At 31.5% G+C, this 14,153-nt stretch overlaps 2 protein-coding genes across 2 annotated transcripts; both read right to left on the bottom strand.

The window, feature by feature from the left end:
* Nucleotides 1-105: 105 nt before the first annotated feature.
* On the bottom strand, nt 106-2,762 carry LOC101264941 (aluminum-activated malate transporter 2). Its single transcript, XM_004242067.4, has 6 exons — nt 2,397-2,762; nt 2,029-2,172; nt 1,560-1,832; nt 1,356-1,468; nt 1,104-1,247; nt 106-730 (listed from the first exon to the last, which is right to left on the bottom strand). The coding sequence occupies exons 1-6, from the start codon at nt 2,695-2,697 to the stop codon at nt 302-304; spliced, it is 1,404 nt and encodes a 467-aa protein (XP_004242115.1). The 5' UTR covers nt 2,698-2,762; the 3' UTR covers nt 106-301.
* A 4,254-nt stretch (nt 2,763-7,016) lies between these two features.
* On the bottom strand, nt 7,017-12,957 carry DWF5-2 (7-dehydrocholesterol reductase). The gene is made up of 13 exons (NM_001366114.1): nt 12,708-12,957; nt 11,607-11,829; nt 11,359-11,414; nt 10,728-10,830; nt 10,577-10,642; nt 10,208-10,321; nt 9,621-9,747; nt 9,386-9,486; nt 8,804-8,929; nt 8,550-8,614; nt 8,175-8,256; nt 7,930-8,012; nt 7,017-7,288 (listed from the first exon to the last, which is right to left on the bottom strand). The coding sequence occupies exons 1-13, from the start codon at nt 12,797-12,799 to the stop codon at nt 7,222-7,224; spliced, it is 1,305 nt and encodes a 434-aa protein (NP_001353043.1). The 5' UTR covers nt 12,800-12,957; the 3' UTR covers nt 7,017-7,221.
* Nucleotides 12,958-14,153: the final 1,196 nt, after the last annotated feature.

Below are 14,153 nucleotides of genomic sequence, written 5' to 3'. Positions count from 1 at the left end.
ATTTTTGAACTACCATTAGTTGATTGACTATTGTGTTACAAAACAAGGTTAAAGAACTTTTTGAGATAAAAAAGTTGCCTTTTATTTAAAACAAGGTTGAGTAACTTTTTTGAGATAAAAAAGTTGCCTTTTATTGACATTATATACACCATAAAGGTTCTAAACAAATAATTGCCTAAAAGTTTCATCTAACAAAATTTCTTCACAGGGGAAGTTACATATTGTGTAACAAAACTTCTTGTTACACAACACCATACTTATTATGCGGATCTCTTAGAAATTCTGACTTCGTCGCTAGTCCTCACTCTCCTGCAACATCATGATGTACAGTTTCTGTACTCGGCTGATCTGGCGTTACTCTAGTTTTCCAACTGTTAGTTCTTACTCTCACCGGGGCGAGTTGATTAGTCTTCTTGAATCTTGCTGAGGTAGCAAGTTTATCAAATGATTCCACCATCTTTACGCTAGAAGAAACTATTTCTATGAGTAATGAAGCTACTGTTGCCATAGGAATGACATCAGAAAAATTTATTCCTTCCCATGAACTATTTGTGTGGAGCAAGGTCTTGAGATTTTCAGCAGCAATTTTTGCATTGTCAATGTGGATTGTGATGGTGTGTGGATATGTCATTGTCTTCATAGCCAATGCTAGTTCTTTTAAAACATGACCACATTCTGTGCTCACCTTCTTGCATGGTTCTTGAATTTTAGTTCTAATTTCAGGTTCAACCTGCAATAATTGTAGTAGATTAGTTAATTAATTAGCTAGTCATTCCATATGTTTAAGTAGGACCATATAATATAACTTCACGAAAATGATTGATATTAAACTTTTTACAATTACTTGTCTCGGTCACTTTTTAAGGTCAAAAGTTAAAACTTATTGACCTTTGAATATTTGGAAGGTCAAAAGTTCAAAATAAGCCCACCTTTTGTTTATTTGATAAATATTCTTTTCATCATATTGATATGAGTAAATAGCAACTTACTCATATCATAAATAGTCTAGTTTTCAAATATCTGAATTTTAATTTTAAAATATTAAACTAATGTAATTTAACTTCGAAAATTAGTCAGATTGACCCAGTAGAAATTATAATTACCTGAGTTTCATAGTTAAGATAGTCATTTAGGGCGTGAATTCGAAAAGCACATTCTCTAGCAATGCCACCAATTTCCAAATATCGACCCCAAGGATGACGATACCTAAACTTCCCATGTCTAGGCTCCCATCTTGCAAAATTAGCCTACAAAAACATGAAAAAAAAATTAATGAGAAAATTACAAGTACTCGTTCCGTTCTAATAATATTATTTTTTTTAAAAAAAACTGTCTCAATTTACGTGACTACTCACCAGTACTTCTTCAGCGCTTTTTGTATTAAGCACACTTTTATATCCCTCCAAATCAGACGTTTTTTGTTCACTAGCTTCTTCACTTGATGTGTTCAAGTAATCAGTCCCAAACACTGTCATGTTAACAAAATCCAAGATTATATATAACTCATTTCTAATTTTGGTTTATGTAAAAGTATAAAAATAAAAACTATATATACATACCTTCAAGAAAAGAGCCAATTTTTTCAAAGTTTGATGAAATTTTATCGTGAAGTTGTTGACCAGCCCAAACAGGACATATCAAAACGCAAACAAGGAAAGCAATGTCACATCCTATAAGAATAGTGGTTATCCTTGTTTCTGCCATTTCCAACACTTGTTTATCGTGATAACCAGAAACGGACACCAATGAAAATGTCAAAATAAAAATAAGGACACCATAGTCATATCTTGCCTTCAACTTTGGTAGAAATCTCAAATATGTCACTATTGCAACTGCATGTACAAAAAATAGCATTCGTTACAACACATATAATCTTTAGAGAAAACTACTGAAAACATTTACTTGACTAACTGAACTTAAATACACTTCTGATCTTATAGAGTTTGTTATGTCATGTAACAGATCGGGGTATCTAAATTTAGTTAGTCAAAATATATGGATGTTATTTAATTTTTTTTAATGAATTACCTATTAAGAAGAGAAAAAACCCAAGTAAAATAGGCTCTATTGTCTTTGACCCAGAGAAACAAGCTAATCGATGAATTCCACCAGCTACTGAAGCACCTAAGCATGTTGCAATTGCTCTATTTATAGCTCTTCCAAGTGTTGCTCCTGCAAAACAACAAATATAAATTTTAATCAACTAAAACATAGTAATAAATTCATAATCTAAAATGAAATAGGGCAAAAAATTCAAGTAAAAATGTTTAGTGGTGTATAAGCCAACATGCACTGTCTTGTTAACATTTATGTCGACAGTTTTCTGATCAGCTAAAAGATAACTAGCCATATAACATGACATGTTATCTAAAAAAAAATAGAGCGTAATAACTTACCAACAGTAAATTCGAAGACGACGACGACCGTAAGAACAGCCCACATTGCAGAAACACCAAAACCTTGATACTCAAATTTAGGCTCAAAATAGTAGAAGAGTGAGACTAGAGTTATAGCAAACCCTACTTTGAGAGAATGAACAATTATTCTAGGATCTTCTTTTCCTAAGTTCTTTGCACTAATTGCATTATCGACAACCTTAACCATAAAAGTTTTAACTAATTGTTTGAACCAAAGCCATGCATTAAGGAAACATCCACACTCAGCAACTTCAGCTTGATTTTCAACAACAATAGTCATTTTAGCTTAGGTATTATAACTTTGTTGTTTCTACTTCTAGAGAAGAATTAATTAAAATTGGTTTGGACTTAATGTAAAAGTTTCATTTCTATTTATAAGAACAAAAAAAATATGAGAAATTGACTGAGAGTTGACAACAAAGAAATACAGATACGTACGATTTTATTATTTTAAAAATTGTTGTTGGGATGTATTTTGCACCTTTCTTTTGGCTTCAAGATTCTAGGAACACGTTTCCGTGTGCTTAGCTGTAGCAGTCAGTAATAAAAGTTTCGAGTTCGAGCCTTGACACCCACCTTATTAGAATAAAAATGTATAAAAATAAATAAATAATATATTTATATGGAAAATAAGCATTTTTGACACATTAAATAACAATAAGAATAATTTTAAATTAAAGTATTGACAACAAGAATATTTTTGTATCAAACTCATAAACAGAAATTTTTTTTGTTTATTTGACATAGTTTAAAAACATTTTTGACTCATTTCTGTTATCTAAGTGAAGATATTAAAATCCGATAATAGAGTTAGACATATTCTATTTCCTAAAAATGACTCGAATAAATAGACTCAACAATAATCATTGATTTAACTCTATTATATAGTCTCAAATTAGTTACTTGTGCATTTCATATCACTACAACAAAAATATCATTAGCGGCAATTAAGAATCACTAAATATATATTTTCAGCAGTAATTATCACACTTTTATATAACATTGGTTTCAATAACACTCAACTAATACCGATAAAGGCTTTAGCATTCTTTATTAATATCAATATTTAATGCCGCTAAATTTTTTTTTGTTATAGTGCATGTACGTCACTAGCTAACTATAGATGTTTAATTAGTGACCTAAATCCCAAGTACATAAATATTTATGTTTTCACCATTAGTACATTAAATGTAAATAATGTATCGTAGAACTCAAAACACATGTAGATCTACTAATAATTAAATTTCGAGTAATTAAAAAAATTATGAAATATGTGTGTGTCCTCCTCGTCGATCGGTCTGAGTTGTACATCGTAACACTTTGTCAGTATATGACGCAGCTTATTAACAAATTACTAATTCAAAATAAATAAATGTATGTATGGTACTGTACTAACATATAAATTATAATGCTATCTCCAAGAATGATTGAGCACCTAGTTTTGAGATTCCTTTTTTTCAATTTTGCCATGCTAAAGATAGATGGGAACTCGACAATTATATGAAGAGCCTCTTATCATTCATTTAATAATCTGTTTGGTTAATCTTATAAAATCTAATATTTTAAGAAGTACTCTCTCCGTTCCACATCATACATTCAATTTATTTAGAGTTAATGCTTTTCAAAATTTGAAAATAATTAATCGGGTAAAATGATATAATTTCTTTGTTTTAAAAAAAGTGATTTCATTTTTTTCAATCTGTTTAAAAAATAATGATCTTTTCTTTTTTTGGTAATATTTTAATTTCAGTTTTTCACGTGGCATGTTTAAGGCCACGAGATCAAAGAGCAATTTTGTACATTTGATTTAATTTTAATTTAGAACAACAAGATTCAAAAGTTTTTTTTGTAAAGTTTTTTTGTATTCTTCAACTCTGTGTCAAGTCAAACCAAATAATTCTTTGTAAAACGAAAAAAAGTATATGAGAATAGGACAATATATACATGTAAATAGAACAAAGAAAGTATTTTATATACATGTAAATAAGACAATGGGAGTATTTTTTTAAAAAAAAATACTTTCTGATTGAGAAGTAATTTGTGTTTGGTCAATTAATCTATAAATTACTTTTGAGTTTTGATCAAGCTTTGAAAGGTGTTTCTAAGTGTATTTTCTCAAAAAAAAAAAAGAATATTTTTGAGAAGAAAACTATATTTTTTTAGCTAAAGAAAAACAGCTCATAAGCACTTCTCCCAAAAGTTCGACAAACATCTTATGACCTTTTAAAAATAAATCATTTTGATCTCTACAAAACTTGATCAAACCATGAGTTTAACTGAATTATATTGTTTTCAATATAAATTCAATGACTTGTAGTATAAAGTGTGTATAATGATAATAAGTACGTAGTACTTTTTTTAGATCTAGATCGTTAAATTTCTAGCTTTAATTATTTAATTTTAAAGTAAACATGTCGTATGTATATCTTTTTATGAGTCAATAAGAAATTCTTCGATAAAATCTCCTTATGACACTTCTGTTTAGAGTAAATTGCAATTTATTTCAAATATACGATACATTAAGGAACGATCTAATTAAGAGGATCTCAAACTTTTTTCGTACATATTTTGAGTTCGAAGTCAAAAGGGTAACTTTTTTCCTTCATAAAATCAAAACGACACATCAAAAAAAAATTAACCAAAAGGATAAAATCACTTCGTGGGAGCGATTTTCTTCTGACAAACCTCCGTTTATTACAAAAATAAAAATCGCTGTCTTATAAGCGATTTTCTTTTAAAAAAAAACTTTTTTTCCTTAAAATGAGTTTTTTTTTAAAACCACTATACTTCCAGCGATTTTGATAAAATAAAAAAGAAAAATCAGGAATTTCTTTTTGTGATGTGTTCAATCTTGCTCCTTTTGAATTTTTTTTGGATTCAATATTCTTTTTTATTATTTATGATATAAAATTCAGTTTACCTCATGCTTCAACAATTTTATTGAGTATATTGTCCTTCTTGTTAATCATTTTTATATTATTAATAATTAACAATAGAAATGAAAATTAATAGCACATTAACAATAGAAACGAAAAACGCTGCTCCTGCAGCGATATAAGGAAAACAAAACTCGACTTAAAATTGCTATCGCAACAGCCATTTTTAAAGAAAAAAAGTTTTTAGACAAAATCGCTTCTAAGGCAGCTATTTTTAATCATTTTGTCATAGGAAGATTAATTCGTCGGGAGAAATTTTGCCCTTTTGATTTTAAAAAAATTTAATATGCCTTTTTAAATTTTTTGATAATTATTTTGTCTTTTTAACTCCGAACTCTACATATTTGAGCATGTGTGAATGTGCCTTCTCAAATATTAAAAAAGATAGATAGAGAGAAAAAAAAAACTAGATATAATACTAAAGAATAATCCAATAAAATATATGTGTATATAGAACGTGTGATAATTTGTTAAGGGCATATAATCACATGGAAAATATCTTATACTTGTTTAGAAATTAATTATTGGAGATCCGTGGGAACTGTATCATCCCATACTGATTTGGCAAGATCATGGGTAAGTGATATAAGTCGTCAAATATCGCACATGTATTTAGTTAAAAAAAATTAAAAATTTGACTTAAGTGTTGAAATGTTTCCCATGTCTAGATCATAGATATTGCAAGATTTATTTTCTCATTTATCTCATATTTAAGTATAACTATTGTCATTAATATGGAGTTTAATTAAAGTTCAAAAGTAAAATTTATTTAGAATTATGTTCAATTGTGTTGTAAGTATAAATCATCCATGCTTATGATGTAGTCAATCTTTTTATACGATGAACCAAAAATGTAAAAATAATATACTTGCCCGCTAATCATGTTTTACTGGAGTTCAAAGTTTATAGGGCAAAAAAATTTAATAAAAAATTTAAAAGTGCATATCAAAAAAAATTTGAACAAATATCTCTGGGCGACTTTCGCTTAGTAGGATAGCAATTTTGGTTTAACTCTGTTACTCTGTTAAACAATCAAAATCGTTGACATACCCGTGACTTTGTCCAATTTTTTTCCATTTTTAAAAAATAAATCTCTGTTCGTGCAGTGTTTTTAGGATTTTTTTTAAAACAAAAAAACAAATTTGGTGAAATTTATTTTTCCAATTTTAGTAGCATTTGTATATTCAGGTTACTAATAAAAAAAATAGTAAATTAATGAAGATAAAGATATAATTATCTTCCCGCCGATAGAAAACCACTTAAAAAAAATTTTAAAAAAAACTTTCACCAAAATTGTTGCTAGGGAAGCGATTTTTAAGAGAAAAAAAACTTCACCTAAATCATGGCATTTGTAAAAAATAATTGGTTTTGATTTATTTTTTTTTAAAAAAATGTTTCTCAAAAACGCTGCACGAATAGTGATTTTCTTTTTTAAAATGAATTTTTATTTTGGACAAAATCGTTGATAGGTCAGTGATTTTGATTGTTTAACGGAAAAATGGAGTCAAAACAAAATTGCTACCTCACTAGCGATTTAGTTCCTTTGGTTTAAAAAAAAATTGTTGTCTTTTTAGAATTTTTGTCAAACACTTTTTGCCCTTTAGGCTCCGATCTCTGTTTTAGTGTTCATTTTAATTGGAACAATATTTCAAACTGGTCCGAGTTTTCACACACCTCAACTAATTTCACGGCATATCTATTTCAAGCTGATTTTTTCATCGTGTAACAACTTACAACCATAGAAATGAGATGTTGGTTCAACTAAAAGTGCTTTATTGAAAGAAGAAAATTTTTCATGGTCTAAATACTACTACAATACTAGAAGCAGCACTATTAAAGACAGTTCATCAGTTGAAGCTCAAGAATCACTAATAAATTCCAGGGACTACCCGGTAAGGCACCTTTTCACAATACTTTTTCCAGTATTTGCCATACCTGCAAAGAAGCAAGACATTATCAAACTCTCACCTTCACTAGATTTTCATAAGACACCAAAGAGATTGAAACGTCCTGTTGTTTACTGATATTAGGGGGGTAAAATGCTTGCGCTAAATCTTTTCATCAGTTTTAGTTCAATCTAACTTCATACCTCGAGCTGCTTATACCTCGAGACTATATTAAAAGTAACATCCTTTTATGAGGGGCTGGACAAGGAAACCTCAGATAAAGACGTCTATTCATGTCAGTTTTTAGCCCTATGTAGCTTGGATCTTCCAAAGACGTGTGTGGCAGCATTTTTGGAGGATCCAAGCAACATAGCATCCGGCAAGAACTCTCTGTATCTCTCTCAGTAGGACATACAATGGACTATAATTTCGCCATTTCCTCAACTAAAAAATGAAAATTGAGTTCCAGGGAAAATAAAAAAGCTCTTTGCCATCTCTGCCTATTGGAGAATGGAGGTGTCCCTGTTGTTACTTATCCTAATTTTGAAGCATTACTGTATTGTGCACAAGGGAGAGAATTTTAGTTCTCAACTATAAAAACAACAAAAACATCTGTTTGTTTGCATGCGAGGTTCTTTGAGTATTGGATTGCATAATGATCAAGTTTTTATAATACATTGAGTTGCTTACTTTGACTTGCACCTTTCGTCATCCCTTTTGGCTCGATCCAAAAGGAGGCCCGTCAGATAGATTACATAGATGTAGGGCATGAACTGCAATGAGGAAAAGTTATGAAGGAGAATGGATTGGTTAGATTCTGGTACCTTAAGTAGACAGCACAATAATGATAGAGAGGAGGCAGAATATTTTTAAATTTCTTCTTGATATGCATAAAAATGTAAGATTCTGTCTATTTGGTGTAAGCAAAAGCTTACATGGTTGAGAAGAGCTGGCACACTCCAGAAAAACGAAGCTAGTATTTCTGGAACATAATGGAAATGCCGCGATAAGCCCCACCTGCAAAATGTTTGAAGTTTATATTTAGTGTTGCATCTGAAGTTGACAGTACTATCGGCATCGAGTTCTTGAGAAATAGTTAAAGAGCAAATGAGAGCAAAACGGTAAAGATTTTCTCTGAACTACACATTCTAGCTCATTTAGCACTCTTTTGTAACAGCAATCTCGTACAGCTTATAAAGAACAAATTTGGTGGTTCAATTGACTACAGCTTGTAAACTGGAAAATTGGTGGCGGAACAAGAGTAACTATTTGTTCCTATAAAGTTAACAAGGTTAAATAAAAGAACTGACCATCCAGATGTCAGGAGAATGCTGGTTTTAGTTTCGCCAGTTGTAGTAGTGTATGAGGCGACAATCTACACAAAAATAGAAACAGAATCAGATATTATTACGAAGGGGAAAGAGAATTTGTAAAATATTTTGACTAGAAATGGAGTTTAAAATTGTCAAGTTGACTAATGCATAATATTAGTGGAAGTAAATATAATCATGATTATCATATAAGTTGGGACAGCGAGAGTAAATCATAAATGCTATCCTCCAACCTTTGAAGGAGCCTTTCCCCAGACAAGGGCTTTGCCATTTGTTCTGCGGAACTCTTGCCTCTGTCTGTCACAATCATAGTTTATGTATACGCAGAGAATACCAGCTACTAGGATAGAAATTGCAAGCTGCGAAAAAGAAAAGAGTCAGAGCCATCACAAGCACAGAGCTAACAGACTAGTTATGGTGAAAGAAGCAAGTACACTAACATTTTTTGTGAACCATACAGCTTGGAGAATAAAATATTCAGATGTTCTATAATGCTTATAATTTCAATCCATACTGTACTGGACATTCACATTGTAATACAAGTAGTTTATTTCTGTAGGTAGGTACAATGCAAGAAATGTTCCACTGAAAATATCATCGTAAGTATCGACCATCTTTAAGATCTATAACCAGTATCCAGTGGATGAAAAAGAGCGACAGATTGTTCGCCGAAAGCTGTTCTCGCAAATGATAATTTTGGTATAGAAAGATAGTAAGCCAAAATCTTAGGTACAAATGGATCAGAAGTAACATCTGATGGACAATGAACTAGCATCTAATAACATATGGCATATTCTTTGTGGAGTCAAAAGTACCTGAGGTCCAAGATTTACAGGATGTTTGACAAGGTACATGCCAGGAGAAGTGTACATACATGGAAGAAATACCAAGCAACCCCAGCATATGTAAAAACCGGCTGCCAAAACAACATCAAGATACAGAAAACATTAATATCTTGCGTTCATGGTAGGGAAATAGGAAACCAACATAGCACAGGAGAGCTAAGGTAAGGCACTAAAAACGACGAACAAATACAAAGCATGTACAAACCTCTGTCATGAGCAATATCCATGGTGTTCCAGTAACCTGCTTCCCACCAAAAGAATTTCGTGACATACACCAACGTTATTATGGTATGTATAAGCATGGAATCAGAGAGACTTCCATATTCTTCATACTGTCAAATCGAAAAGCATACATTAAAAATGCTGTGAACTTTCAAACTCCAAAAGTTGGAATTGAATGTAAATCAACAGGTCCTTATATTGACAGTAACCGAGTACTGTTAGGGGCTCCTAAGATGAAAGAGCAAGAACAAAAGTTAAGACTGCTGAGTTATGGGACTTCCAGAATATAAACAAGAAGTAATTTAAATAATGCCCCTCCCTTTCTCCTGGATGCTGCTAGTACAGAAGAATTAAAAAAAAGAATTTATCTTGGAGCCTACTGCATTTCAAAGTCAAATAACAGAAAACAAACAAAATTTGTTATTTCTTGATAGCCTGACTAAAGAAACAAAATTACTATCCATCAACAGTGACAAGAGGGCTAGCAACAATAACGAAATTTGAGGCTCTAGAACTGCAAAATATAGGAACCTTCATTCTCACTTTCGAGCACTTCCTTAGAGCATTTACCTGCTTTATACAGTAGGTAATAGGGAGGAGTCCCCAAGATATCATGCCAAATCTGCAGTTTGTGAAGACCTTGATATCAAAGTGTTTGCCAATGCGAGGATACAACTCCATCCCCTAAAAGAGTAAAAGAAGGAAATACCTAGGTTAAGATATATGAGATGACTTAACAAGGATATTGCAAAATGCAAGTACAAGATTCAAATCAGGCCTTTCTAGTATCACCAATTTCATTCATTGAGAGAAAGAAAAGAAGGCAGAACAAAGTAGACAAGACAGTAAAGTAATTCATGCATACTTTCAACACCAGGTTGTTTGAATAATCAAAGGAAGACAAGAAGTAGTCTTCATGTGTATTGCAAAGATGCTTACCCAATAGTAGTCAACTATTATGTTCCCTGATGAACCGTGATCAGTGGAAGATGGTGCAACATGACCCTTGTAAATGTCAACATCATGTATCAGAGAGGTAATATGTATATAGGAAAACACATTATCACTGAGGATTCTTTTGTATGCTTACTTTTATGTATAAAAAGAGACAGAAGATTAAGCTTCCAAAATTTAGTGTAGAGAGAATCTCTCCCAGATGATCATACACGATTGTAGGATTGAATATTCCAAACCTGATAAAGAGGGAAAAGTACAAATAAGGACCAGAAGGTGATTATTTTTCAAGACTAAATTACTTGAGAAGCACAGCTGGAACAACTAACATTCAACATGGCTGTGAATCATGCACAATCAAACAAGTAGTATCATAAATACCACACAAGAATATAAACAATTTCCTGACAAACTTATAATGATCAGCTTCATAAAATGCGAGGACAGAGAGAAAGGAGAAGCTTCACATTAATCAGACACCCAATTATAGTGTATCTGCACATTCACAAACTATAGTGCAGCAAATATACTCAAGAATAGATATTTTAACTAAACAAACTAATAAGTTGGGACAATACCCAAATTTACTATGTGCTACTGTGTAGCTTCCATTATTATCAAAAAGGAAGCCATAATACTTTCCCATGCAAAGCTGCTATTCGCCAAAAAATACCGGTATGATTTACCAAAACAGCACTCCATAGAGTCAAATTTTCAGAATTCTAGGGCAAGTAAAATGTCTACAGTATGTGAATGGAACTTCTTACCACCAAAGGCTGAGATAGGTAATTAGTGTCACTGTATATGCTGCCATGCCATTTGCCTGCCATAAGACAAAACATAACTCAAAATTTGAAGTGTATTAACTGTAAAGTAATCATGGAGAAGTCTTTCACCATGTCACGAAAACAAACAATAGTGAAATAAACTAGCCACAGTAACATTTTGCAATTCAAGAATTCACATTATAACACAGACCACAGGGAAAATTTCCTGTAGAATTATCATCAATTACCTTATAGACAGGCCTGTGTCCAGTAGGAGATATCGGTCCTTCAACCCTTTTACCAGGCAACAAAAGCTGAAGTGTAGCCTCAAATAGAGCATAGCAAATTATTATTTTTCCCGCAATTGCAGTGGGTCTTGGCCAAATGTCAATTAGTCCTTGCAGGCCATTCTCCTTTAGATAATTATATGTTTGCAATACAGATCCATCAGCATGAACATTTGTATACCACCTGCATGTAAAACATCATATTTCCAAGATAAATCAATTACATAGATTCATGTCCTCATTAATAGACTATTCCGCGAACTGAGCAACTAATAAGCTAAACCAGCCCAGTGAAACATTAACAGACTTCATGTCGTTTGGATCCATTTATCAACCTTGCTTTCTGTACCAACTTTACACCATTCACATGTCTGAATGTATAGTTTTTGTTATAAAACTGGAATCTTTATCACTTCCCAGTTTCATTATTACTCCCTTTTGTCTATGTAGTCAAACTAACAATGGTCTCTGGAAAGAAAGCATTGAACCATACACAAGAAACTACTCCCTCCCTGTATTCTCTATAGATTTCCACTTTTACTTTATCACGTTTAACGCATCTCCTATTTTACCATCAACATTAATTACTTATTTCCCAAATCATTTCCCAACCTAACACTATACATTATTCATGTTAATTTTCTTAAGGAGCATGCGAAGTCCAAAGTGGACAATAACCATGGTAACAAGGGTTTAAATTACAATAGAGGCAAAAACACAACAATTATTTCTTCTAATTTGCGTAAGCCTTGGTCGATAGAGTTACTTTGAGGTACATGTGAGGTGGTAAGAACACCTCCATTATTTAAAGATGCTACCTTTTTACCTTCTAAGAAAAATCTCTAGCCCTTCTAATGACCCAAATCATATAAAAAGTATACAAAGAAGCAATCTTGATAAAAACCCACAAAAGAAATGAAAAGTCCTCTAGAAAGTAGTATAAAAGAATCAATCTTTATAAAAACCCACATAAGGAAAACAAAAAGTCCAATCTTGAAACACAGAAACAAGTATAAGATATGTGAAATTGATAGATTTTAGAAGTAAAGAGGATGAACTTACATGAGAATAACAAAAGGGGGTACTAAAGTGAGCAGAGTGATCATTGAGATATAGGTGAATAAAGGAGGGTGAACCAACTGAGACTCCGCCATTGCTTCTTCCTCCCTCCCTGTTCTCTGCACCTCTTCTTGTTTTTGAAAAACTAAAAGATAACTCGGCCACTGCTAATTTTGTTGATTATAAATTACACACACGCACACTGGACACTGGTAATCTTCCTTGTCGTATACTGCTAACGTGGTTCTCCAACTCTCCGCTGATTCTTCTATATAGAAGTTCACTAATATAGCACGTGAGAGAGTAGGTTGCCTGGCGTGCTGCAATCACAATCAGTAATAAAACATTGCAATATTTTCGTGTCCAGCATACTGGTTACTATTGTGTTACGTACCAATTTGTTAGTTTGATTTTGATTCGTCACTGTCATTGAATTCTAAAAAGTAAAAAACATATTTTTTAAAAAAAGAAATTTTAAAGACTCCAAACTATCGATAAATCATATATCAGATGTAATCAAGTCTGTTTGAATTAGCTTATTTCAAGTGTTTTTAACTTAAATTAGTTTCGAAGCATTTTTAAAATGTTTTGAATAATTCAAAAAAGTGTTAACTTATAATTTACAAGTTAAAAAATCTTATGATCTTAAATATTTCACATAAAAATTAAAAATTTAAAGAACAAAGAAATAATGTCTTTAGTATATTTTAAAATCATAAAATTTATATATTTTTTTAAATTTTACGTTAAATTGAAATCGGACAAATAAATTTCAAATAAAAAAAGAAATAAGTGAAGTATGAACAACCTAACAAATTTATGCAGATGAGATGGAAAAGCCCAAGACCCAGTTTGGTGCCGTGTGTTGGCCCAACACCGATCACTTTAATAAAGGAAAAATTAAGTAATTAAGCTAATTTTTACTACTTAATTATATGTTATAGCTATAGACTTTAGTATTACCTCTGTCCCTGACTACTTATTTAATTTTTTTTATAGTTATCCCTAATTACTTGTCCATTTTGATAAATTAAGAAAGGATAATTTCTTTTACATATTATACCCACAATTAAATGACTAATTACTTTGAAAAATGTAGAACTTTTCATCCACTTCATAATTAATATGAATAAAATGATAAACTCACCACGTCATTAATTATTTTCTTAATAGATATTTCAATTCAAAAGTGGACAAGTAAAAAGGGACCGAGGAAATATTAATTAATTATATATTATAAAGTTGGGGGTTGTATGTTGGCTCCGGCGGAAACGTTCTCATTGTCACTATAGACTGAATTCGATGTGAACCTTTTCGATTATTAGTAGCGGCTCATGAAGTATAATTTATCCCTTAAAAGTTTATAATCACAAAAATTTCTCAAACGGATACAATAATATAAGCGCTGATACATTAAAAAGAGGATCTGATACATTAATAGTCAAAAAC

The sequence above is a fragment of the Solanum lycopersicum genome, chromosome 6, assembly GCF_036512215.1.
Source record: "Solanum lycopersicum chromosome 6, SLM_r2.1".
Lineage (NCBI taxonomy): Eukaryota > Viridiplantae > Streptophyta > Magnoliopsida > Solanales > Solanaceae > Solanum > Solanum lycopersicum.
The sequence above is the reverse complement of the archived record's forward strand: the minus strand, read 5'-3'. Positions and strand labels throughout refer to the sequence as shown.

What these genes read in the sequence shown, in the direction of transcription:
- DWF5-2 (NM_001366114.1), bottom strand. Translation starts at nt 12,799, where the DNA reads ATGGCGGAGTCTCAGTTGGTTCACCCTCCTTTATTCACCTATATCTCA. An exon ending in GACACAGGCCTGTCTATAAG is followed by an intron (nt 11,415 to 11,606) that starts GTAATTGATGAT and finishes GTCTTATGGCAG; the next exon opens with GCAAATGGCATGGCAGCATA. An exon ending in GGATATTGCTCATGACAGAG is followed by an intron (nt 9,487 to 9,620) that starts GTTTGTACATGC and finishes TTGTTTTGGCAG; the next exon opens with CCGGTTTTTACATATGCTGG.
- LOC101264941 (XM_004242067.4), bottom strand. Translation starts at nt 2,697, where the DNA reads ATGACTATTGTTGTTGAAAATCAAGCTGAAGTTGCTGAGTGTGGATGT. An exon ending in GTTTTTTCTCTTCTTAATAG is followed by an intron (nt 1,833 to 2,028) that starts GTAATTCATTAA and finishes TTGTACATGCAG; the next exon opens with TTGCAATAGTGACATATTTG. An exon ending in AAAGCGCTGAAGAAGTACTG is followed by an intron (nt 1,248 to 1,355) that starts GTGAGTAGTCAC and finishes ATGTTTTTGTAG; the next exon opens with GCTAATTTTGCAAGATGGGA.